Below are 23,581 nucleotides of genomic sequence, written 5' to 3'. Positions count from 1 at the left end.
GTCTGCTCCCGCCAAGGGGGAGGGAGAGGAGGCATCGAACAGTGGGGGGACACCTGAGTTCTTGCTCCCCCGAACAACCCGGCCTGGCCCGCGGGCCCCAGCGCCACTCACCCTCCACGCAGGGGCTCTGGCAGCTCCGCTGGGCGCCCAGGTCGCGGCAGGCCTGGGGGCACGGCGCCACGAGGCCCCTCTCGCAGTCCGTGGCCTGCACGTACACCATCTCCGGGCCGCAGTCTACGGGCAGGAGCGGGGCCGGGGGCCAGCAGGTGAGGCGGAGACACCCTAGCTGTGCCCCCTTGCTACCCCCGGCCCCCCTGCAGCTCTCCCCTCCTGGCACTCAGCACCCCCTGCCCAGTGCCCCCAGCCCCCTCCCCGTCCACTCTCTCACTGTGGGGGCCTCAATCTAGCCCCCACCTTATATTCCCTACCCCATAGACATCCCCTACCTCGGTCACGCCTGTGCCCCCACCCCGACCCTTTCCCCGGGGCTCTCACCGCGGGCGTCCCCGCAGGGCTGCAGGTTGCAGGGCTCTGTCTGCACGGCGTCGCCGGGGCAAGCCTGGCCCCCGTTCTTGGGCGGGGGGTCGGCGCAGCCGCGCGCGCGGCTCCGCACCCCGCCCCGGCACTCCGCGTCGCAGTCCGACCACTCGCCCCACGCGGCCCAGGCACCGTGCACTGCAGCCCCCCCCGGGAGAGAGGTGCCATGGGGCCGGCGGCTGGGGACCAGCTTCCCCGGCCCCCGCCCCGACCACCAGGCTGGCCTGGCCCCTGTGACCCACTCCCCACTGATCCAGCTGGGACCCGTGGGGGGAGGTCCGCGGCCGGGCGGCATCAGGGAGACGACAGGGGGCTGCAGCATGCCGGGGGGGGAACCTGGGCAGGCGCGGAGGAAGCAGGAGCGACTGTCGAACTCGTTGCGCTCGCACTGGCCGCCGGGCAGGGCACGGCGCAGCAGGTCCCGGCGCCGGAAGGTCACCCCCAGCCCGCACGACCGGCTGCACTCGCTCCAGCCGCTCCAGGGAGACAGGATGCAGTCGACTGGGTGGGGGGAGAGAGACGGGGGTGTCAGGCAGGACGTGCCCCCGGAGAGGTGGGGGTAGGCCTGGCTGCCCGCCCCCCCGGGGCCGCCCGTACCGCAGCTGCTCTCGTCGGAGCCGTCGGCGCAGTCGTGGTGCAGGTCGCAGCGCTTGTCCGGGGGCAGGCACTCCCCACTGCCGCAGGGGAACTGCTTGGGGGAGCAGGCGCCGGGGCGGCCGTCGGGCACCGGCAGGGTGGCGGGGGGCACTGTGAAGGGCGCTGGGCCGCCTGCAAGGGGAGAGAGGGTCGATACCGGTAGGGGGGCCCCGACAGCCACTCTGCACCCCCGGCGAGAGCAAATCAGACTGCAGCACCCCCCCGGACTCACCGCACTGCCACTCATCGGAGCCATCCAGGCAGTCCTCGCGCCCGTCGCACACGGCGCCCGCATCCACGCAGCCCAGCACCTCGCAGGAGAACTGCCCCTGGGTGCACAGCAGCCGGGGCAGCGGGGGCCCTGCCACGGTGGAGGACACGCGGCACTGGGTCACTGCAGAAAACGCTGGGGGCTGGGGTCTCTAAGCAGCTGCCCCTCTCCCCCCTCGCCTACCCCTGGACCCATAGGCATGGGCCTGCTCCTCTGGCCCCATGCAAGGGGACAGCATCGCTCAGCTGCCGATGACCCCAAGGCAGCGGCTGCGGGTGCAAGGGGGGCAGCCGGCGCTGCAGGCTATTTCGGATGGGGGGCTTTGAGGGGCAGTGGTGGGGACCCCCCGGCCCTGGCCAGCTCCCCGCCAGACTGGGCGCTAATCCACGCCCCTGCTTACCTGGGAGGGTGGTGGCCAGCCCAGGCCAGCCGGGGACGGAGGACCCCGTGAGCATCCCAGGCATCCCGCGGTCTCCAGCTGACACCGTCACCGCAGCCATGGCTGGCGGGGTGGTTCCCGGCCGGCGCGGCGTCCCAGGAGAGGTCGCCTGTGCCCAGGGCAGCCCGGGGGTCCCTGGGGCCCCCGCGGTGGGCACGGGGGTGCTCAGCCCGGGCACGACAGCTGTGGGGGGCTCCGTCGCACCGGGGCTGATGCTGGCAAGCGCGGGGGCTCCTGTGTGCTCAGGCTTCTCCCGCAGCCCCGGAGTCCCGGCTGCTGTCCCCGGCAAGGGGCTCTGGACGGTTGCACCTCCTGTGGGCATCGGCTTGCCCGTGGACTCGGCCTGGCTGCTCTCGCTGGCTACGCTGGGCATCCTAGCCGGAGTCCCCACGGGCTCTGAGGCAGCAGAGGGGCTGGCGGGTCCGGTCCCCGGGGGAGCAGCACCTGCAAGGGGAAGGAGGAGGATGGGCTCAGGCAGGCAGTCCCGGTGCCGGGTCCCCCGGGCTCCCGTCCTGCCTGCTGCACCCGTGGCCCAGGCCTGCACGCTGGTCCCCGCTGCCCTGCGCTGACCCTGCCTGCACGCAGGATCCCAGCCTGCCCTGCCCCAGGGAGCGGCCCTTACCCCAGGGGCAACCCTGCAGCTCCAGGCGCAGGTCGATGTCGCGGTGAAACGCCACGGGCACGAGGCGCAGGGAGCGGGTCAGGATGGCTGGGCTCAGCTCCTGCCGCACAGGGGTGCTGCTGTCCGCGTTGCCCTCCAGCACCTAGGAACGGGGAAGGCGTTCGGGTTGCCTCGGAGCTAGAGCAGAGGTTAGGGGAGACCTTGGCCCTGCTTAGGAGGGGGCTGTGTGGGGCCGGCTTTCGGGGTGAGGTGGGACAGGATCAGGGCCCCGCAGGAGAGGAGGATCAGGGCCCAAGAATCACACCAAGAGCCTCGTGGAGGAGGGTGAGGGCTGCCTATCGGGCACCTGTGCCGGGCCGCCGCGCGGGGCGTAGTCGCGGTAGCGCGCGCCGTCGTAGCTGTAGGCCAGGCGGTAGCGGGTGACGAACCCCCCCGAGCGTGTCCCGCCCTGGGTGACCACGGCGCTCACGAAGGTGGGCTGCAGCAGGTCCACCTGGAAGTAGGGGCTGGGGTCGTCCGGCAGCGGGCTCCAGCCCAGCTCCATGTTGGGCCTGGAGGGGAGCAAGTGCTCGGGGACCCCCTGCCTGCAGCCAGTCCCCCATGGGGCTGGCACAGACCCCCTGGGCACCCCCAGCCCCACGGCAGGGTGCCACATCTGCTCCCCCAGGCATTGCCCCCCGCCCCTCTGGGGCCAGGGGGGTGCTGCTTGGCTGCCCAGTGCTCCTGGCTCTCCTGCAGCCCTGGGCTGAGCCGGCCCCACTCTCCACCCCGGAGGAGGTGACCGGGGCTTTTGCGGGGCCATGCCCCGGCCGGTCACCCCGTGGCAGTTCGGGGGGGCGGAGGTAAGAGGCATACATATTGGGCATGCTGTTGAGACGCCCAGCGCCTGGGGGGTTGCCTTCCCGGTGGGAGGAGGCGCTCAGCTGCTGGTCCCGGATCCGGCCGTCGCCCAGCCCCAGCGGCTCGGTGCAAGGACCTGCAGGGACATGGGGCGGCTCAGGCCAGGCCCGGGGCTCTTCATGCCCCGCACGGCCTCCCCGCCGGAGCCTGTCCCCCCGCTGCCTCTGCCCTCCAGCTGCGAGAGCCGGTGGGTGGCCCAGGTGGGACGCACCTGCGGGGGTGGGCAGGATGCCGTCGGGGAACGGCCAGCCGTCTGTCCACACCAGCACCTGGAGGGGAGCGAGAGCAGAGTCACTGACCGGCCATCGGCTGCACTGTGCCCGTCTGGCAGTCTGTCCTGCCCGGCACCGCTCTGGGAGACAAAGGGGCTGGATCCAGAGGACACCTGGTCATCTCCAAGCTCGTGGACAGAGTCTGAGCCCCCACTTCCCCCCACCCGCCGCCCTGCACTCCACGGCAGCCTCTCCATCTCCCCGAGCTCCTCTCCCCCAGCCCCTCCACCGAGGCCCCCTCTCCGTGCCGGCGCGGCGGGGCCCCGTCTGCAACAGGGCAGCAGCACAGCTCTCCTTCCTGCTGGCTCCGGGGTCGCTCACCTCCTTGGGCGTGCTCCAGACACGGGGTGTCCCGGGGGTGGAGGGGCTGCGGGGAGTGGGGCACGGGGTTAGTACAGGGGTGCACCAGAAAGCCGGCTCCCCGGGGGTACGGCCCCCAGTCGGACCCAGGGGGACCTCCAGGGCCGACGTCTCACAGAGGCCAGCACCCGGCGGAGCGAGCAGGAGGCAGCAATGGGTGCGAGCATCTAGGGCTAGGCCGAGCCTGGGAACAGGCTGAACCTCATGAGATCCCCACGGCCTCCTGCACCCCAAATGCTGCCCCCCCCTGCCCCCCACAATGCCAATGCCCCCCTGCTGTGGGTGCCCGGTACCTTGTAGTGCCTGCAGGAGGCGCTGTGCTCCCACGCGGGGCGACGCAGCCGGCCTCGTCGGTGCCATCCAGGCAGTCGGCAATGCCGTCGCACCTCCGGGCCGCGTCCACGCAGCCGCCGGTCCCCGCGCAGGGGAAGTGGGACAGCGGGCACGGCCATGGGGTTGAGGGCGCCAGCGATGGGGCAGTCCCTGCGGGGCAAAGAGGAGGGCACGGTTGAGGTGCGGGGCAGAGACGGCCCATGCTGGCAACACTGGGCTCGGCCTCGAGTGGGTCCCTGGAGGGGAAGGGGGCAAAGCAAGTGCCACCAACCACCCCTGCTTTCTTTGCAAGGCAACACCCAGGATCACAGAGCCACGGAGCTGGCAGGGAGCTGCAGGGCCACATCCAGTACAACCCACGCCTGAGGCAGGATCAGCCCTGTCCGACCCAGCCCAGACACACCCCGTGCACTACACGACGCAGTCACCCCCACCGCAGCCCCAGGCATCGCCCCCAGCCCGCCCCGGAAAGCAGCGGGGCTGCAGCACCGATGTCCTGCTCCTATTAAAGATTGCAAATAGACGCTGCGGAGCCCCGAGACGCCCCGGGCCCGCTCACCGCAGCGCAGCTCGTCTGAGAGGTCTCCGCAGTCGTCGACCCCGTTGCAGACAGCACCGTGGGGGCCGGCGGGGACGCAGCGCCCGTTGCGGCACTGGAACTGGCCAGCGCGGCAGGGCCGGCGGGCAGGCAGCGTGCTGGGGGCTCCAGGCAGCGCGGGGGGCACTGGGGCAGAGAAGGGAGAAGTGTGGGGGTCCGAGGGGAGAGGCTGTGGCTGAGCAGCCCCCCCCAGGGCCGAGGTAACGGGCCCTCTGCGGCTGTCCTGGGACGGCCGAGGGACGGCTCCTTTTGGCATTGCCAAGCACCCCACGGCAAGCGCACCGGCCAAGCAGGCTACCTCTCTCGCAGCCCAGCAGCTCAGCGCGCAGGAAGATGCCATTGTGGAAGTCCTGGGGCAGGATGCGGACGTGCCGCGCCCGCACCAGGCGCTGGAAAGTTCGCACCACGGGGGTTGCATCGTCAAAGTTGCCCTGGAAGAGCTGCCAAAAGCGGTGCTAGATTACGACATGCTGAGGCCCTAAACTACGTCCAGTTTAAGAGGTCCCATCTAATAAAAATAATCCATGAAATCCACGAAAATGGATTTTCATGACATTTTAAGATGAATTATTGCTATTTCTGCACAAATTTATGAACTCAATATGAATAATAACCGTGGAGTCATATATATGTATATTTTTGTCATATCAGAATGAAAATGTCCAGGGGTTTTTTTCGTGCTTAGAGGCCCTTCGTACTGTGAGGCCCTAGGCTTAAGCCTAAATCCAACACTGGCCAGGAGGGTGCCAGGGCCGTTCAGCACTGGCGGCACAGGTGTACGCGCATGCATGCAAACACATACCTGCACACACCTGTGCACATGTCTAAAAACACACACACATCCAAATGTGCACAAATGCAAACACGTGTGCAAACACACACGGGTGCAAACACACACAAGCATGCATGCATACACACCCGTGTACGGACACTAGGTCACGCGTTTAACCACATGTGCAAATGTACATGGACAGAGAACCGTGCACGTACACACACACAAGCACACACACATGCAAGCATATGTGAACCCATGTACATAAACACACACGCACATCCTCCCATATGTGTGTGCACACATGCTGCGCTGATTCAGGGAGTCCCTGTCTGCACGTGTGGGCTCTGGTCAGGGTTACAGGACTGTGGTATCATGGCAGTCTCCATGCTGTGGTGGGGCTCTGCCGTGTGGGGTGGATGCACCAGGCCCCCGGTCGCTGACGTGTCGTGCACGTACCTTGGGCTCCAGCTGCGCATCTGGGAAGGCCTCGCGGTAGTCATGCCATCTCACCCCGTCCATGCTAAATTGCAGGAGGAAGCTGGTGACGTAGGCATCTGAGGAGCCTGCACCCTGCACCACCACCCCTGGGAGAGAAGAGCAGAGCAAAGCAGAGATCAGGCAGCGCCACAGGGCCCCCTCTGCCCCCCACCCGTGGGGCGCTGCCCTGCCTGGGAGACTGTCCACACACGCTGGGCCCCTCTGGCTTCCTCATGTGTCCACCCTGCTGTGCAGAGACCCCCGTCCTGACCCTGGAGGCAGCATGAGCGGAGGCCACCGGGTCTGGGATGCAGGGGTGGGCCTGGGGGCAGCCGGATCTCAGCCCCACGGGGTACCTGGCACCATGCACAGGCCTGGGAGATCCAGGCACCATCCCACCGGCCCTGCCCTGGGGGTGTGGGTGCCCTGCAAGCTGTGTAGGACCAGGCGCCTACCGGTGAGGTTCTTGGGCTCCAGAAGGTCCACCTGCAAGTAAGGGGGGTTGGAGAGGAGCTCGGGGTACACGTCCGCTTGGGGCCCCCAGCCCTGCAGGTCCAGCCCCGGCAGCGCCTGGTTGAGGCGCGCAGCATGTGCGGCGTTCTCGGGCTGCTGGGACGAGGCGGAGAAGCTGCTGTCTGGCAAGGAGGCCAGGCCCAGGGGGCCGTAGCAGCGGTCTGCGGGGAGAGGAGGGTCAGAGGGGCTCTGAGGCAAGCCAGGGGTGCAGCAGGCTGCGAGGAGGGAGCCGGCGCGGCCACCGATGCCCAGGGCTGGAACCAGAGCAGCTGCCCCTCACCTCACACCCCACATGCACACACTCATAAATACTTATATACACTTACACTCATGCAGACACACATACACACATACAAACACATGCCCACAACACATGCCTACAAACACAGATACACACATGTGCAAATACAGCCCCCCCAGACATACACATGCATGCCTACACATGCTCACACAGATATACATACCTGCATATATATGACCCCCCCACACACGTGCACATACATACCTACATATAGAGATGCACACACACGCACATACATGCCGGCACACCCACCCACCCACACGTGCACATACACGATACATGCCTGGGTGCATGCACACACACCCCCACATGCAGTTTTTCATTACTCTCATCCCCCTGCAGCACCTCCCCGCGTGGCTGGGATGGGCCCCGCCAAGGCTTTCGGGGACGCTGGGCCGTGCCGCCCTCCAGCTGAGGCCACAGTTGCACTCTCCTCGGACCTGTGGCCCACAGACAACCAGAGACACTGACCACTTCCCTCCTGTCTGTCTGTCCGGGGCTGCCCGTCCTATTCCTGGGGCAGAGACCCCTCGCATGCAGGGCCTGGTGCTGCCCCAGAGGCAGCCACAGGAGAGACCCCAGCCGATGCAGCCCGTGCCCCCCGGCACTGCCCGAGTCCCCGCTGCAGGGAAGGGCCCCGGGGCTCACCTCCGAGAGGCGGCAGTGGGAAGGTGAAGAGTGGCGGGCTGGTGGGGGCACCGGGGCCGGCCGCGCTGGTCCCCGGGGGCTCGGCTGTCGGCACGGCTGGCATCGCGGTCCTGTTCTCACCTGGGCCGGGAGAGAAGCCCCCGGAGGAGGCAGGTGAGGGGTGGCTCTGCCTTGCTCTTTGCACCAGGGAGGGGGTGGGACGGGGATGGGACTGGGACTGGGACCGGGGAGGCTCCCACAGGCAAGGGATGGGGACAGCCCTTCGGCACAGAGGGCACCGGCCCCCAAAGAGCCCCAGAGCAGGGCTACAGACCCCAGCCCAGGACTCACCAGCCTCCGCGCAGTAGCAGCAGGCCTCCCCCGTGCCCTCCACCAGCACCCGGCCCTGCCGAAGAGAGAGCTGCTGTCACCCCAGAGAGGCCAGCTAGGGCCAGGGGCCAACCCCAGGGGTCCTGAGCCGGGTCCTGGCTCTGCAGGCGCCAAGTCAGCCTGCCCTGCAGGCAGCGTCCGGCCAGAGCGTGCGAGGGGCTAAGAGTGGATGCCCCGGGCCTGAGGAGCCGATGCAGCGTGGGAGGGTCCCGCAGCCCCTCTGAACCCCCCCGGCCACCCCGCTCACCTCAGGGCAGGCCACGGTGCTGTAGGGGCAGTACTGGGAGCACTGCACTGTCAGGTTGGGCAGGCACTGGCACACCTGGCACTGCCCCGAGCGCCAGCGGTCGCCGACGGCGTGGGGCCGCCCGTGATGCTCGCACTCCTCGCACGGCTCCGTCTGGCACCTGTGCGTGGAGGGCACGCCGTGAGGGCAGGCACCTCTGGCCCCTGACACCGACCGCAGCCCAGCCCCCGGTCCACTCCACCAGCCCGACCCACTGAAGCAGAGAGGGGCTGCGGACACGATGCTAAGGCCCCGCCTGCAGAGACCCCCGGTGCTCTTGGCAAATACGTGGCTTGGCCCGTGCGGCATCACCTGCGGGCCTTGCGATAGATGCCGCGGCACTGGCGCCCGTTGCCGTGCTTGCTGGGGTTGTTGGGGCTGCGGAAGGACCACTGGATGCTCTGCACGCCGCACGGCCCCAGACACTCGCCCCACGGCGACCAGGCCGACCAGCCGCAGTTCACTAGGGCCGGAGAGGCAGGTGAGAGAGGCCCGTGGCCTGCCGCCCGCGCCCTGCCGCCCCTTGCGGCGCCTACCTGTGCACTCGGGGTTCTGGCGGCAGCGCCGGGGCTGCCCGTCCTGGCAGGTGCAGATGCGGCAGTTGACCTTGACCAGCTGCCCAGGCCAGTAGCGCACCCCCTCCACCTCGCAGGGGCACTCCCGCGGCCGCACGCACCGCCGCTCCCCAGCCAGCACCAGCCCATCCGGGCACCAGCAGCCTGCGGGGCAACCGGGGGGGTCACGCGTCGCCTGCCCTGGGAGGTGGGGAGGCTCCACAGCAGTGAAACCCACCCCGCCGCAGCTGCAGCCTCCCACCCATGCAGTGTCCCGCAGGCCACGGCACAGCGCAGACCCGCGGGGGAGCAGCAGGGGCTGGGACCCGACAAATGCAGGGCGCTTCGAGCAACCTTGCCCCTGGATGCTCCTCCCCAGTGCAAGGTCTTGTCCTAAGTGCCTCCACCTTGCAGACACCCTCCACCACATTCAGGCTGGGGACATGGCAGGGTTTTGCTGAGGCCAACAGGAAAGCACCAAGTCTGGTGCCCGACTAGTCGCATGCAGCCCATCCTCCCAGGTATGGTGCTGCTGCATGGCCACAGCCTCATCTGCACGCTTGTTATGCTCGGGTTCAGCTTTCCAGTCAGTGATGCTCTTGAGAAGAGCCAGGCACGGGCTCTTCATTCCAGGTCCCTGACTCCGCAAGCCCCCTTTGCCCCCAGCTGGGCATGGAGGACTTCCCCCCACCCAGGAGGAGGTCTTCTGCGGGGGACGGCCCTGCTCCCCAGCCCCGGGGTGTCCATACCTGGGCTGCAGGGCCGGTCTCTGCGGCACTTCACCTTGCTGGACAGGTCGGTGCAGGAAGCGGGGCAGGGCGCGCACCTGCGGCTCACAAGGTCCCCGGGGCAGGCGGTGACATTGAGGCAGCCCTCCAGCTGGCAGGGCTCTGCAGAGATGGTAGAAAGGGGTTACCTAGCTGGGGGGCTTTCCCATGGAGCCTGGGAACCGGCTGCAGCGCCGCGGGTCACAGGAGGGTGTAGAGATGCCCAGCCAGCATCGCCAGGGGACCAGCGAAGGCCCTGCACCGGTGCCAGTCAGCTGCCTCCCCCCTTGGCCTGGGCTGCAGGAAGGAGGCCTTGCTTTGGCCCCAGGGACTCACGGATCTCCAGGGTGCTGGGCGAGTCCCCGGGCAGTTCGATGCATGGCCGGCCCCCGTTCTGGGGAGGGACACACTCCCGGCGCCGCACCACCACCCCGCGGCAGTCCTGGGTGCAGTTGGCCCACGTTGCCCACTCACTCCAGGCTCCGTCCACTGTGGGAAAACAAATGGCATGAGTTCTCCTGGCCTCGGGATCCCCTCCTGCCTGCTGCGGAGGGCTGCCACGATGCCCCTTGCTCCCCATGACCCCCCTTAGCCGACATGGGGGCAGGCACAAGTCCTCCCTTGCTTCTGCAGTCCCATGGATCCTGCGCACACCCAGCTGTGCTCACCCTGGGCCCAATGCAACCCCCACCCTGTGAGGGCTGGCACCCGCTCTGCCCAGCCAGGACGCACCAGGGCAGGCCACGGCAAAGCACTGCTGGGCCTGCGTCTCCTCGCCGTGGCAGTGGCGCAACACATGGTCAGCCCGGCGGGTGCAGGCACGGCGACGGACCTGCAGCCCCGTCCCGCAGGACCGGCTGCAGGTGCTCCACGGTGCCCAGGCACTCCAGAGCCCGCAGTCCCGCTCGTCCGAGGGCAGCCAGCCCGAGGTCGCGCTCCCATCCGTGCAGTCCGCCAGCCCATTGCACACCTGTGGGGGAGGCAGGTGAGCCCATGGTGCAGACCAGTGGGGCAGGGTAGTAAAATCAGGGCACTTCCTGGAGCTGAGGATACTGTCCTGGGCATGATGGAAGTGATGGGGACCCTGGGGCACTGCTAGCAAGGGGCTCCCCTGCTCTGGGCTATTAACCCTGTGGTCCTTGCTCCTGGCTTGCTGCTGGAGGGACAGCACAGCGCGGGGGTGGAGTTGGGCTGTGGTGGGGAACGAGGGAGCAAAGCACCCAGTGCCCACCTGGCTGGGGTCCCAGCCCCTGCCCTGGCCATACCTGCTTGAAGGTGATGCACTTGCCATTGCCGCAGGAGTACTCAGCACAGGGGCCCATGGTCCGGTTCTGGTCAGCCGGCAGGACACGACTCTCTGCAGACAGAGGGAGGGAGGGAAGGAGATGCCAGCTGCCCAGATGCTCCCCACCTGCACCCCGTGTCGAACTGCTAGGTCAGGGTATAGTGGCAGGGCAGGAAGCCAGTAGAGGAGGTCACTGCAGCCCAGCTCCAGCACTCTCCAGCTGCAGAAAGGCTGGATCGGGGGGAATCCAAGGAGTCGTCCAGGTTGACCCCCAGCCCTGAGGCAGGAGGAGTAACCTAGAGTGCTCCTGAGAGAGGCCTGGCCTGTTCTTAGCCTGGGGCAGGCCGGGTGTCCCACTGCCTTGTGCACAGGAGGCTTGTCCCAACTTCCCATCTAGGTCATCTGTGCCATAGATAAAACCAATTCCTTCTCTTGTCCCACGGACAAGGGAACAACTGATGGCTCTCTCTATGGAAGGCTGCTAGCACACCATCTTCAGCCTAGCAAGGCCTGCTCCTCTATCCCTCCTCTGTGGGCCCTGCTTTCTACACCATTCTTTCTCCCTGCTGCTCCTCTCTGTTCGTCTAGGGGTGAACTTACACCTTACGTCTAGACCACGCTCAGGGCAGTTACATTAATGAGCTTAATAGATGCTCATATCTTGTGCTCAGTGCCCTTCAAGCATCCCAAAGCACTGCCGCTTCAGGCAAGGGTGAACTCTGACCGTGATACCCAGCTCGAGTTAGGGTAACTTCAGTCTGCTCCACAGAGATAGAATGAGCAATCTGCAGTCCTCCCGCATCCCAGCAGGCACTGCTTCCATCAGTCCTTGCCCCAAAGCAGACATAGAGTCCAGGTGTCCTGCCTTCTAGCCACGTCGTTGTTCCCCAGCCCTCTGCACGTGCCAGCACTGGGATGCCTCATCCCCGCACTGCCGGGGCTGCAGCACAGCCAAGGTTTCCTTACCACAGGCGATCTCGTCTTCGCCCTGGGGGCAGTCTGGGGCACCATCACACACCCTGGAGACATTCACACACAGGCGGTTGTTGCAGACGAAAAGCCCTGGGCATGGTGGGATCTGCGTGGACCCTGCCTCAGGAAAGAAGGGACATCAATGCTGACCCAGAGGGAGGGTCAGTGTCACCCGACTGGAGGCAAAAATGTGCCGTGTTTGATGTGATGAGGCACTGCATCCTCTGCACCCCCTTTCAAAGTCTTTGATCTGGATCTGCCCCTGCCTTCTGCAGGGTCCCTGCTCACCGCAGTTGTCAGTGCTCTCATCGGACTGGTCACGGCACTGGGGGAGGCCATCGCAGAGCTGCCCATAGGGGATGCACTCGGCACTGAGCATGCAAGGGAACTGATCCAGCCCGCAGGTCCTGTTGCAGTCCAGCTCATCGCTGCCATCCAGGCAGTCAGCCTCATTGTCGCACATCCAGCCACGCGGCTGGCACTCCCCGCTGTGGCACTGGAACTCGTAGCGGCTGCAGGGGGGCGCTGCAGGGCCGGGGTAAAAGGAGCCCATCAGCCCCGCGCTCTCCCAACCTCCCTTGGGAGAGATGCCTGAAGAGGGCCCAGCAGCATCCTCTTTGGGCAGCTGTGCGCTAGCTGTGGGGGCTAAGGGGCAGGAGCACGGGCTGTGGGGAGGTTCCTGGCTGCTCCAGCCCCAGGTGGGGATGTGATGGTGGTAGGGAAGGCACAGTCTGACTGGGCACGGGTGGTCGGAGGGTACCCGCTGTGCCCTGGCCGCTCACCCAAGGTCCGGTTGGTCAGTAGGGGGCGCGTCACTGGCAGCGCTGTGGGCACGGTGATGGCCATGTGGCTGGGCAGGACTGCCAGGCACTGCGTGGGACTCTCGTCCGAGCCATCCCAGCAGTCCCATGTGCCATCGCACACCTTCACCCTGCTGACGCATGTGCCATCGGGGCAGGGCAGCTGTTCGGGGGCGCAGGTCACCTGGCCTGTATGGACGGAGAATGCAGAGAAGACCAAATCCAACAGGTCCCCCGGCCGTCCCCCAGCCCCCACGCTCCCAGCTGTGGGGTGCACCAAGCTATCTTGGCTGGGGCACGGCCAGGCCCACCACAAAGGATGAGGGGTGGCCATCTTGGTGGGGTGTGGTCAGGCCCACCGTGATGGATGGTCGCAGTCGGTGAGGTGAAGCCAGGCCAGGCCCACCATTATGAATGGACCCAGAGGGACGGCCATATTGACTGGGGTGTGGCCAGGCCCACCCTGATGGATGGCCCTAGAGGGCTGGCCATCGTGGCTCATCTACCACGATGGACGGTCCCAGGAGGGTGGCCATGGTGGCTGTGGTGTGGCCAAGCTCACCCTGATGGATGGCCCTAGAGGGGCAGCCATCTTGGCTAGTCTGAGGGTTGTTGCCCACAGGGTAGTGGGGGCTGGCAGCCTCACCTGGGCAGAAGGCCTCATCAGCGCCGGCCAAACAGTCACTCCTTCCGTCACACACCTGCTGCTGTGGCAAGCACAGCGCATCCGGGCACTGGAAGTGGCCAGCAGGGCACACACACTCCCGCTCGTCGCTCAAGTCCCCACAGTCATCGTGCCCATCGCACCGGTGCAAGTACGGCACGCACCGGCCTGCCGCGCACCGGAACTCCGCCGCGCCGCAGGGTGGGCCGCAACCTGCAGGGACAGCTGGCGTGAGACCTCCCAGTGAGGCACTGCCCACAGGATCTTCACAGCGGATGGCAGCAATTATGCCCCATCACTGCCAGGGTGTTGCCTCTTCCCTGCCCCAACTCTGGGTCCTCGTGTGCAGGGCCGGCACCCCTGGACACCCCCAGGAGCCCCACGACAGCCAGCCCGGGACTCGCCTGCCTCGTCTGACGTGTCGGCAAAGCCACAGTCAAGCTCCCCATCGCAGACGTGGGCACGGGGGATGCAGCGCCCGTTGGCGCAGTGGAACTCGTGCTGGCCGCACCCGGGCGGGGGGCAGCCCTGCTCGTCCGAGAGGTCCAGGCAGTCAGCGGTGCCATCGCAGCGGTAGCCCCAGGGCACGCACTGCCCGCTGACGCACTGATACTGGTGCGGGGCGCAGCTCAGGGCGCAGAACTCGTCCGAACCATCCCCGCAGTCGTCCTCGTTGTCGCACACCCAGGCACCAGGCACACAGCGCCCACCCGCGCGGCAGGCGAACTCCGTCTCGGGGCAGCCGGGCCGGGCCGTGCAGGGCTCTGCCAGGGCCTCACACTGCCACAGCCCTGCCTCGCACGTGCTGCAGTCGGGGAGAGAGCGCATCAGGCTCCACGTCTGGACAAGGGAATAACTGACGGCATAGGGGCAACTGGGAGAGCTCATCTGTATGGAGGAGGCAGGGGTCGGGACGGGGGAGTGTTGATGGGGGTGTCCTGGGGGCAGGGCTCAGACACCCCCAAAGCCCCGGAGCTGCAGGCCCATGGCATCCCTGCTGGGAGGAGAGAGGGGCTGGCAATGGGTACAGCCCCTGACGGGGAGCTTAGGGCCTGACTCCCCCACTGCTCACCAGTTCTTACACTCCTGCTTCACCGCAGCGCCTGATGGGAATGAGGTGCCCTCCCAGTAGCAGGGGCACTCGGAGGGGTCGATGCAGCTCCCGCCTGCCAGGGTGAGAGAAGACTGCATTTCGGCACCAGCCCTGGAGACTCTCCCCAGGTGTCACTGTCCACCCAGGTCCCACGGGTGCAGGGCTTAGAGGAGGAGGGGGGTCACACTGAACTACCCCCCATGAGGAAATGCAGCAGAGATGAGTGCCACGTGCTCAGCTGGGGGTGGGGAAATCCAGTGCACGGACAGGCCTGTGGGACAGCGGGAGAGGGCCCGGGGCAGACGAGGCCGGAGACAGCGGGGTGATAGCTGCTGCAGAAGCAGAACCCGCCCGGGGCTGCATGAGAGCAGGGCGCTGTACATAGGACGCATAGGGCAATTGCTGTGCTCTCCCCAGCGTCAGGGAGGCCGCTGCGGGGCTCTGCATCCCATGCTGTGCGCCAGGCTTTTGCAGAGGCAGATGACCAGGAGAGAGACCAGAAGGAAGGGCCAGGGGAGAAGGGGTCTGGGAAAGGGGATCGATGAGGAAAAGAGGAAGGAAGGGGGGTTCCTTTGGGCAGAGAGAAGAGACACATACCCTGGCCAGGCTTCAGCTCCCCACCCCACCACTCGGTGCCCAGTGGGGACGCGGGCACCTTACCATGCAGGACCTTGCCCTCAGGGCAGAAGCAGCCCTCCACGCAGGACACAGCATCGCAGTGCTCAGCCAGCTCCAGCCCAAAGGTCTTGCAGGTCTGGGGGCAGGCAGGGCCACAGGCCTCGTACTCCAGTCCGTTGTCACACTGCATAGCTGTGAGGCGAAAGCGCACGGGGCATAAGAGATGGGGCCAGAGACGGCTATGCATGGGGCACGACCCCGCTGCCGGGCTGGCGAAGCCACCCTCTCCCCCCGGGCTTACGGCACAGGTCTTGGCTCCGCCAGCGGATGTAGACCCCGCGCTGATTGCACTCCTCGGCGTAGGCCGCGATGGCCGTGCACAGGCACTCGCAGTCGCCCCCAGAGTCGCACCTGCCGGCAGAGAGATGCTGTCATCCAGTGATGGGGGGGTATGCAGCTCCCCCAGCTAGGGAAACCCATAAAGGAGACCCCAGCCCCATCATCTGCTCTCAGCAAGGATCCTGGCTGCTCACAGGCAGCTTGGCTGGGGGGTCCCCCAGCTACCCAGAAGCTGTTGCTCTCTAGTGCCCATCACCCTGGTATCTGGGCACCGCACGGCGCCTCCCCAGCAACCTCCGAGGGCAGGCTGAATATGGGAGCGTCACGCCCACCCCCAGGAGCCCCCGCACCCTCCAGAGCCGGCCCCTGCGCTGCAAGACGTACCCGCAGGCGTCGAAGACACACCAGTCGTAGAACTGCTGGCACGGCACCTCCTCGTGGCAGGGGGCGAAGAGCACCTGCAGGAGGATGCTGCAGCGCTTCCGGGCCCACGTGGCGCGGTGCGAGCTCTCCTGGGGGCCGGGCACAGCGGTGGGGACCCCGTGGCCTGGCTCTCGTGTCCAGCCCCAGCCCCTAGCTCCCACCCCGCCCCACCAGCCCGGCCTTGCCCATAAGAACATGAGACCTGGCGTTTGCTGGGTCAAACCCTGGGACCTCAGTTGCCCTGTTTCCTGTGTCGTGCCAGGAGGCGGAAGGGAGAGTGACCCGGTCTGAGCGGGGTTTTCCCCTGTTCCTCTCTCCCTTGCAGCCTCCAGCACTGGGGGTCCAGGTAGGGCTGATGCAGAGCCCATGCCCCTCACTCCTAACAGCTTCCTCCAAGCACGTGCCGAAGCCCTGGTGAACTCATGTCTGGTGGCACTGAGCTCCGGCTGTTAATGCTGCACTGGGTGGCAAACAACTGCCTCGTGTTGGTTTTAAACTGCTGGCTTGCTCGTTTCATGCAGTGACCCCTCGTTTATAGAAAACGTTATCAATATACGCTCAAGAGATCCCATGCAGAGGCCATGCCCCGCTTGCAGAGGAAGGCAAACCCCCCCAGGTCCATATTAGTTTGGTGAGAGACAGCCAATAATATACTCCTAGTTTACTTTATATTGTAAACCCTTCTGTCCTCCCCTGAGTGTCTCTTCTGAACACAACAGTTTCAAGCTGAATGAAGCCCCCCAGCCCTCCCCGCCAGCCAGGCCTTGCCCACCTCCCCACAGCCCCCCGCAAGCGCACGTACGGTGCAGGGGTGCTCGAAGTCCCCTTCGTTGACCTCGGGGCACAGGAGGCTGACACGCCAGGAGTTGCCGAACAGGTCGGCCGTGGGCTCCACCATGCCCTGCTGGCTAGTGAAGTCGTTCTCCGTGTCCCCGTCGAAGTTCCCACACAGCCCTGCCACGCGGCCCTGGAAGACGGGGTCCAGCTTCACATACACCCGGGTGCCTGTGCCGGGGAGGAGGAGGAGGAATGCAGCCGGTTCAGGTGCTGCTGGGTGCAGGAAGCACCAGAGGCAGCCCCCACAGGTGCCCTGGCATCTCAGAGCCGTGTCTTGGGGGGACCCGTCCCTGCCCGGCCAGTCCCCCGGCAGCAAAGGCCCAGCAACCTCGGGAGGGATGTCGGGAGGTGTCCCCACCCTGGAGCAGGCAATAGACAGAGCTGCCCCTACGCCTGCAGGGCACTGCCCCAGCCCCCCCGCGAGACCTCCTGCCGCACCCCCGCCAGCAAAGTGAGCTTCACCTCCGTCCCAGAGCACTGTGAGCCCCAGCTGGGAGATGAGGATGAGGAAGAGGCCGGCACGCTCCAGGGTCAGGCCGTTCCCGCTGTAAACCTTGGGCGGCCGCACGGAGGCTCCGTTCACCGTCACGTCCCTTCCTGGTGGGGGGGGGACGACACGTGTGAAAACACCCAGCGCAGCTCGGAGCCCTACCATGCAGCACGGGGGTCACCGCGCCCAGCCGGGGATGCTGGCTCCCCATTGCCGAGGGCCGATCCAGGGGGTGCAGCAGTGCACTCGCACTCTGCTTTGATCCCTGCATCACCCAAAGCTTAAAGCCAACCGCCCAGCAGTGGTAGCAGCGTTTCTAGTCAAGCAGCACTGACGGAGTATACATTGCCATCGACCCGATTCCTGCTAATCTCTCCACTTCGCAGGTGTTAACCACTTCTCTCCTTTTTAATGGTCTTTTTGTTCCATGAATTAAGCTTAGGGTTGGACATGGGACCAGTCAGTCAGGTTTGGTCAACGGACTGGTCCGATATCAGTCAAAAATTGTAAAAAAAATGCCAATAGGTCCAAATCATACAGAAAAAAAATACAGAATATTATTGCTAATAGGTCCGAATGATACAGAAAAAGCAAAAGTTTTCCTGTATGAAATGCATCAAAAAACAATTAAAAAAATATCTTTTCTGTCAAGAAAACTACCAAAAAATGTAGGTTTGGGGGGTAAAATTGCTATCATCTTTAACCGGTCTAAAAAAATGCAGTCAATTGACAATATATGACCAGTCGATTGACCGGCTTGCCAACCTTAATTAAGCTATCCTTTCTTCTGCAATTCAGCTGTCTGTTAGCCATTCTTGGTAATGACTCTCTGGCATCTCACAGCCCTGCAGACTGCATTTAATTCTAGCTAAAAACATTAACTCAAGTGTGGTAATACTAACTCAGGAGTCATACTGACTGGCGACGACTGACTGCAAAGGGGGTGCATGCCTTGTCAAGGCGCTGAAGAAGGCTAGATTTTGGTGAATTAATCTGAATAAGAGATGTACATTCAACTCTAATGGCTACAGGACTAATAAAATGACACCTCCTGATTGCGTCCAGAGAAGGGCCACAAGGATGATGAGGGCTAGGGAGGGGTCTCCCTATCAGGAGAGACTAACCAGGCCAGACCTGGTCAGGTTAGAGAAGAGTCGCTGGAGGCAGGACAGGAGAACGATTTGCAACATATTAAAAGGTGACGAGAAAGTCACTAGGGATTAATTATTGACTCTCTCTCATCAGACAAACAAGGGGTCATCATGAAACGAGCAGGCCGGCAGCTTTAAACCAACACAGCTAGGGACATGTCACTGATTCTTTGGGACAAATGATACCAAAACAGGGACAGGAGTAAAGGTCACCGGTTTATAGCTAGTGCATGGACCGGTGACATCAGGCAGAAAAACTGGGCAAGATGGACCTGTGGTGTGACCCAGTCTGCTCCACTGATGTTCTTATTTTTTCTCTAGTTTGTCGTGTTTTTTAAACTTTATGCAGGATCTTTCCTGCCCAGAGCTGGTTGCGGGGCTAGACCCGATGTTCACACGAGGCCCTTTCAGCTCTAAACTTCTGTGAATCCAGCAAATCGGCCCCTCGCCTCTCAACAGGGGGTACCATCCCCAGCTCCCTTCCCCGTGGCCTCTCACCTCTCAGGAGGTGGACAACAGTGTTGCCGATCGCCACGACCACAGATTTGGTGCAGGTGATGCCACTGGTGCCGCAGGGCACGTTCTCGACAGTGACAGAGAAGAGGCCGCCGTGCTCGCGCACCAGCACATACTCGCAGTCGCCCAGGAAGGAGAAGGCCCGCCCGTCGAAAGTGATGTAGTGGGGGTCCCCCGTGGCTGTGCAGGTCCCCGCGCACCGGTGGCTACTGCACTGCCAGCGCCGGCTCCGGCACATGCTGTGGGGACAGGGGCTGAGCTCCAAACACGCCAGCCCAAGCCCTTGCCCCTCGAAGGCACCCCCGTGCTGGAGGTGCCACAGTCCTTACCAGGTGTTGCAGTCCTTGATGATGGTGTCATTGGGCTGGTACAGCCGGCCGTTGTGCTGGCAAGGACACTCTTCTGGGGAGACGCAGTGCTCGTTCTGGGGGCAGAGGAGGGAGACGGGGCAAGAGGGTCCCCGTGAGGTGGCAGGGGCTGATCCCAGTTGGGATACAGTAGCTGGGGTGCATAACAGCTTGCACCACTGCAGGGGTGCACACAGGCATCTGGAGGGGAGCAGCCGGTCTGCTGACCCTCTGTTCCCAGCCCACCCTCGGCCCAAATGGGTCAGCAATGTTCCCAGCACCCCATGAGCCCAGCCCAGAGCAATGCAAGCCGCCGCCTGTCCTGTGAGGTCCCACCCCTGGCTGAGCTGCAGGGGCAGGAGTTGGAGCTCACCAGGAAGACAGTGCCAGGGGGACAAACGCAGCCTTCGGTGAGGCCGGAGCAGCTCAGGTTGCCCTCCGGGCTGTCGCAGGTGTGCAAGCAGCCCCCGAAGGCATAGACCAGCTCCCCGGGGCAGCTCACGGCCTCGGGGCAGCTGTCATCCGTGCAATTCCAGGCTCCGTCCGCGCAGACGCTGCAAGAGAGGCCAGATGCGGGCATAGGCGTGGGAGCGCCCCGGGCCAGCGTCTGCACTAGCAGCGGGGAAGGCCGGGTGGGACGAGATGCCCTGATTGCACGAGGGATCATGGTCCACGTGCCCATGTGGCACCTGGAGTCTTGCTCCTTGCTTAGCTGTGGGACTCCAGGGCATGAGGGGCTGGAGGAAGAAGCTCCACTGCTGGGGTGGGCTTCCCCGCTGGAAAGAGGCACCTGTCCCCTAGCAGCCCAGACCCCCGGGAGCCCCCATGCGGGGTGAGAGCCGGCGTCACGTGGCAGAGACATGCAATGAAATCAACCTATCCTGTGGCAGCATGGGAAACAGGCCATAGGGTGATTTCATCAAACATCTCCTACCACCACCTCGCCCGCAGTGGGAGCACGACCAGCCCCCATCTGCCACCACCCCTCTGCCGTGGAGGTGACGAATCCCAGTCCAGCGGGTCTGAGCAGGCCTCATTGCAGGGTCCGGATCCACTTGCCCCAGGACATGCACAGTCCTCACACTCGCTGCCATCCCAAAAGGGAAGCGCAAGACGCAGAGCCACCAGCCCTGCACATAGCCCCTTCCCCTGCAGACACATGGGGCCAGTGGGGCTCTGGGACGGAGAGCACCAGACTCACTGCTCTGCCCCATCAGCCCCCAGCTTGGGCTTGGTTTGGAGCCGGCACCTGTTACGAGTCCCCGAGCCGATACCCATCACCTCTGGCCTGAAGGCTGGCTGGGCTGTGGGCAGCTCACACACCTCCTCACTGCTGCCCATGCCCCCGCGTGCCAGAGGCATGAGCCACGTGGCATGGCTGGTGTGGCCCCACCACGGTTCCCTGTCTACGCACCAGGTATTGCAGCTCCGGCGGATCCTGCTGCCCGGTGGGTGGGTCTCATCCCCATGCAGGCAGGGGCACATGGCAGGCGGGATGCACTGCCCGCCCTCGTCCAGCACCATCCCCTCAGGGCAGTTGCACCCGGCCACGCAGACGTCCAGCTCCTGGCAGGCGCCAACACCATCCAGGTGCAGGTCGGAGCAGGTCTTCCGGCAGGGAGCGCTGCACTCCTGGTACACCTGGCCCCCACTGCACTGCATGCCTGGGGGCACAGGGCAGGGGCCTCCACTTAGTCGCACATAAACAAATGTCAATGTATAGTTTCACACGAGGCTAACCTAGCAAAATGGTGGGTTTTGGTATCGTTTCGTAATGTGGATCTAAACAAAACGTGTCGTGTACAAGCGCCCTGAGATGTAGGGCTGCAGAGGTCCCATCTAGTCCCGGGAGAGGCGCACTCACTGCAGAAGGTCTGGTTCCTCCATGGCACTGCGGCCCCCTCCTGGGCGCACTGCCGGGCGTAGGCAGCCACAGCTCCGCACAAACAGTCCTTGTCAGCAGGGCAGCCACAGACGTCATAGAGGCAGAGCTGGTGGAAGGGCTCCCGGTCCACCATGTGGTGGCAGGGCTGTGAGGGACAAGAGGGTGGGGGCGTGCAGGGGCTCAGAGCCGCCCCAGCCATCGGCCTCCCCACATGGACCCCGGGAGGGTGCCCACCTGGAGAGGCCCCAGATTGGAACTGAGGCCCACATCTGTGCTGGCCTGTGGACAGCAGTGTGCAAATGGATACACATGGAAGTTAGTCATATGAACAACCAGCACAGGCATACATGGGCACAAGAGTTGGAGCATTCCTAACTGGCCCCAAGACCAGACGGCATGGGAGGATGGGTGGGCACACACTCATATGCAGTCAGGCATGCACATATGCATATGAGCACACAAAACACATGCACAGATGTGCACATGTACAAAGACATCCATGCACACATGTGAGCACACAAAACATGCACGTGTGAACATATAGACATACATATACATGCAAGAGTATGCAAGACATTCACGTGGAAGAACACTCAAGCAGACATGCATGTATACACACCTGAGCACACAAAACAGACACATACGAGGGCACACTCGCATAGGCATGCGTGTAAGCAAAGGTGAGCACACAAAACGTATGTGTGTGCATTTACACACACAAGCACACAAAACGCACGTATCCTCGCATGTGAGCACACAGAACGTACATGTGTTGACACACACAGATGTGCGCACCCTGCACCAGACAAGCCCCCCTGGCTCCACCTTGCTCTGCAGCATCCCCCATCCCCACGGCCTCTGGTCCCCAGCCCTGGTGCGTACCTGGAAGGCAGGGCCATGCAGCACGGCGCAGGCGGCCTCGGCGAAGGCGCGGTGCTGGGCGTAGGTGCTGCACGGGTCGAAGGTGGCGGCGCTGGGCACGGGGCACTCACCCGACACCCGGAACTTGTGGGCGAAGGCGGCCGCGCCAGCCTCCACGTCCCCCGCCGGTGTCGTGAACTCGTCCTGCTGGTTCCAGTTGTACGTGCCGCACAGCCCACGCACCTGCGGGAGTCGAGACAGGGATCAGGAAGGGGGTACGGCCCCAGCCATGCACCTCCTGGGAGGGGACCCCAGCCATGGCCTCTCCCCCGAGCCTCCCCAGGGTCCATGCCAGGACCTGGGGAGATGTGGGCAGGGACCCCAAGGCCTCACCTTGTGGGCAAAGGCAGGCTGGAGGGTGATGTAGGCGGCAGGGAACTCCAGCCCCCACAGCACATGGGCTCCGAAAGCCTGGAGCAGCAGGAAGGAGGCCGAGGCTCGCCGGATGGTCAGGTCAGCGCCAGCAAAGGGCAAGTCCACCTCGTGCCCGTTCACCGCCACGTCTCCTGCAGGAGGGACAGCAGGAGGAGGCATGAAATAAGGAAGCAACCTGCAGAGAGAACAGAAGGGGGTCCCATGCCCCTGCCCCCTTCCCCATCCCTCCAAGCCAGCCACAGCACCGCCCTGGAGATGGTAACCCATGGAGGGGAAAGGTGCTGGGCACTGTGCTCTGGAGCCGGTTGCCCCTAGAAGGGAGAGCCACATGCCCCCTCCCTCTCCCCCTAGCCCAGCCTGCAATCCCATTAAGCACCCCCAAAACGCCCTCCCTCTCTGTGCGCCGGGGTCACCTGTGGTGCGCAGCCACGCAGAGGTCTTGTGTGCCACCACGGTAAGCGCCCGTAGGCAGCTCACGGCCCCGGAGCTCCCGCACGCCGTGCTCTCAGCCGTGATCCGCAGCTTCCCATCCACGAAGTCCTGCCGGGCAGCAAACCCCACACCCCAACCTGGTCAGTGGGCACTGAGACACAGGGCACCCCATGTAGCCCCCCCAGAAGCTGGTCACCCCGAATTCAGGGGAGCCCCTGAGACATTGGGAAGCTCCACCTGGCATCCACCCCTGAACCCAGGGGGACGCCCCCGGCCCCTCACCTGCACCAGGATGTACTCGCAGGCCCCGTGGAAGGAGTAGCGCTTGCGGTCGAAGGTCACGTAGTGCGGGTTGCCCAGCACGGCGCACTCGGCCGCACACTTGTGCTGGGAGCAGAGCCAGCGCCCGCCCTGGCACGTGCTGCAGGGGTGGGAGGAGGCTCCTAAACCCAGGACCCTCCGCCTTGCACAGACCCCATGCAGGGAGCTGGCACTGCCGGCACCCAGCACCCCGGCCCATAGCGGGGCGCAGGCAGCACCCATGGGAAGTCGCCCCCCTCCAATGAGCTTATGTGGTGTCTCCCTTGGAATCCGTGGCATCGTCCCCAGAGCACGGCGGCCATTGGTGCCCCTCCACAACCAGAGCTGCTTGGGGGCCCCTTGGCAGCAGCCAAAGTCCTGCCGCAAAGGCTTCTGGGACCGGGCAGCCTCCAGGGACCCGCCGCAAAGGCTTCTGGGACCGGGCAGCCTCCAGGGACCCGCCGCAAAGGCTTCT

General features: G+C 64.8%; 1 protein-coding gene across 1 annotated transcript in view; it reads right to left on the bottom strand.

The window, feature by feature from the left end:
- SSPO (SCO-spondin) overlaps positions 1 to 23,581 on the bottom strand; it is a 53,983-nt gene that overhangs the window by 23,247 nt on the left and 7,155 nt on the right. The window contains exons 12-53 of the mRNA XM_019534412.1: positions 23,089 to 23,227; positions 22,788 to 22,914; positions 22,333 to 22,505; positions 21,961 to 22,182; positions 21,058 to 21,223; positions 20,608 to 20,857; positions 19,567 to 19,747; positions 19,176 to 19,270; positions 18,829 to 19,085; positions 17,152 to 17,286; positions 16,655 to 16,857; positions 15,814 to 15,941; positions 15,392 to 15,501; positions 15,133 to 15,282; positions 14,452 to 14,545; positions 13,784 to 14,184; positions 13,362 to 13,592; positions 12,698 to 12,904; positions 12,204 to 12,440; positions 11,910 to 12,032; positions 10,924 to 11,015; positions 10,391 to 10,628; positions 9,995 to 10,147; positions 9,641 to 9,781; positions 8,874 to 9,056; positions 8,650 to 8,800; positions 8,299 to 8,458; positions 8,013 to 8,067; positions 7,683 to 7,802; positions 6,676 to 6,894; positions 6,200 to 6,327; positions 4,930 to 5,408; positions 4,331 to 4,520; positions 3,617 to 3,674; positions 3,361 to 3,481; positions 2,852 to 3,056; positions 2,506 to 2,647; positions 1,845 to 2,327; positions 1,406 to 1,534; positions 874 to 1,305; positions 496 to 675; positions 112 to 234 (exon numbers count right to left, since the gene is read on the bottom strand). Coding sequence (XP_019389957.1) covers positions 112 to 234; positions 496 to 675; positions 874 to 1,305; positions 1,406 to 1,534; positions 1,845 to 2,327; positions 2,506 to 2,647; positions 2,852 to 3,056; positions 3,361 to 3,481; positions 3,617 to 3,674; positions 4,331 to 4,520; positions 4,930 to 5,408; positions 6,200 to 6,327; positions 6,676 to 6,894; positions 7,683 to 7,802; positions 8,013 to 8,067; positions 8,299 to 8,458; positions 8,650 to 8,800; positions 8,874 to 9,056; positions 9,641 to 9,781; positions 9,995 to 10,147; positions 10,391 to 10,628; positions 10,924 to 11,015; positions 11,910 to 12,032; positions 12,204 to 12,440; positions 12,698 to 12,904; positions 13,362 to 13,592; positions 13,784 to 14,184; positions 14,452 to 14,545; positions 15,133 to 15,282; positions 15,392 to 15,501; positions 15,814 to 15,941; positions 16,655 to 16,857; positions 17,152 to 17,286; positions 18,829 to 19,085; positions 19,176 to 19,270; positions 19,567 to 19,747; positions 20,608 to 20,857; positions 21,058 to 21,223; positions 21,961 to 22,182; positions 22,333 to 22,505; positions 22,788 to 22,914; positions 23,089 to 23,227 — 7,811 coding nt within the window. The remainder of the gene's footprint in view (positions 1 to 111; positions 235 to 495; positions 676 to 873; positions 1,306 to 1,405; positions 1,535 to 1,844; positions 2,328 to 2,505; positions 2,648 to 2,851; positions 3,057 to 3,360; positions 3,482 to 3,616; positions 3,675 to 4,330; positions 4,521 to 4,929; positions 5,409 to 6,199; positions 6,328 to 6,675; positions 6,895 to 7,682; positions 7,803 to 8,012; positions 8,068 to 8,298; positions 8,459 to 8,649; positions 8,801 to 8,873; positions 9,057 to 9,640; positions 9,782 to 9,994; positions 10,148 to 10,390; positions 10,629 to 10,923; positions 11,016 to 11,909; positions 12,033 to 12,203; positions 12,441 to 12,697; positions 12,905 to 13,361; positions 13,593 to 13,783; positions 14,185 to 14,451; positions 14,546 to 15,132; positions 15,283 to 15,391; positions 15,502 to 15,813; positions 15,942 to 16,654; positions 16,858 to 17,151; positions 17,287 to 18,828; positions 19,086 to 19,175; positions 19,271 to 19,566; positions 19,748 to 20,607; positions 20,858 to 21,057; positions 21,224 to 21,960; positions 22,183 to 22,332; positions 22,506 to 22,787; positions 22,915 to 23,088; positions 23,228 to 23,581) is intronic.

Source organism: Crocodylus porosus, unplaced genomic scaffold (genome assembly GCF_001723895.1).
Source record: "Crocodylus porosus isolate Cpor-Errol unplaced genomic scaffold, CroPor_comp1, whole genome shotgun sequence".
NCBI lineage: Eukaryota > Metazoa > Chordata > Crocodylia > Crocodylidae > Crocodylus > Crocodylus porosus.
Note: the sequence above shows the minus strand (reverse complement) of the source record. Positions and strands in the feature narration are given on the sequence as shown.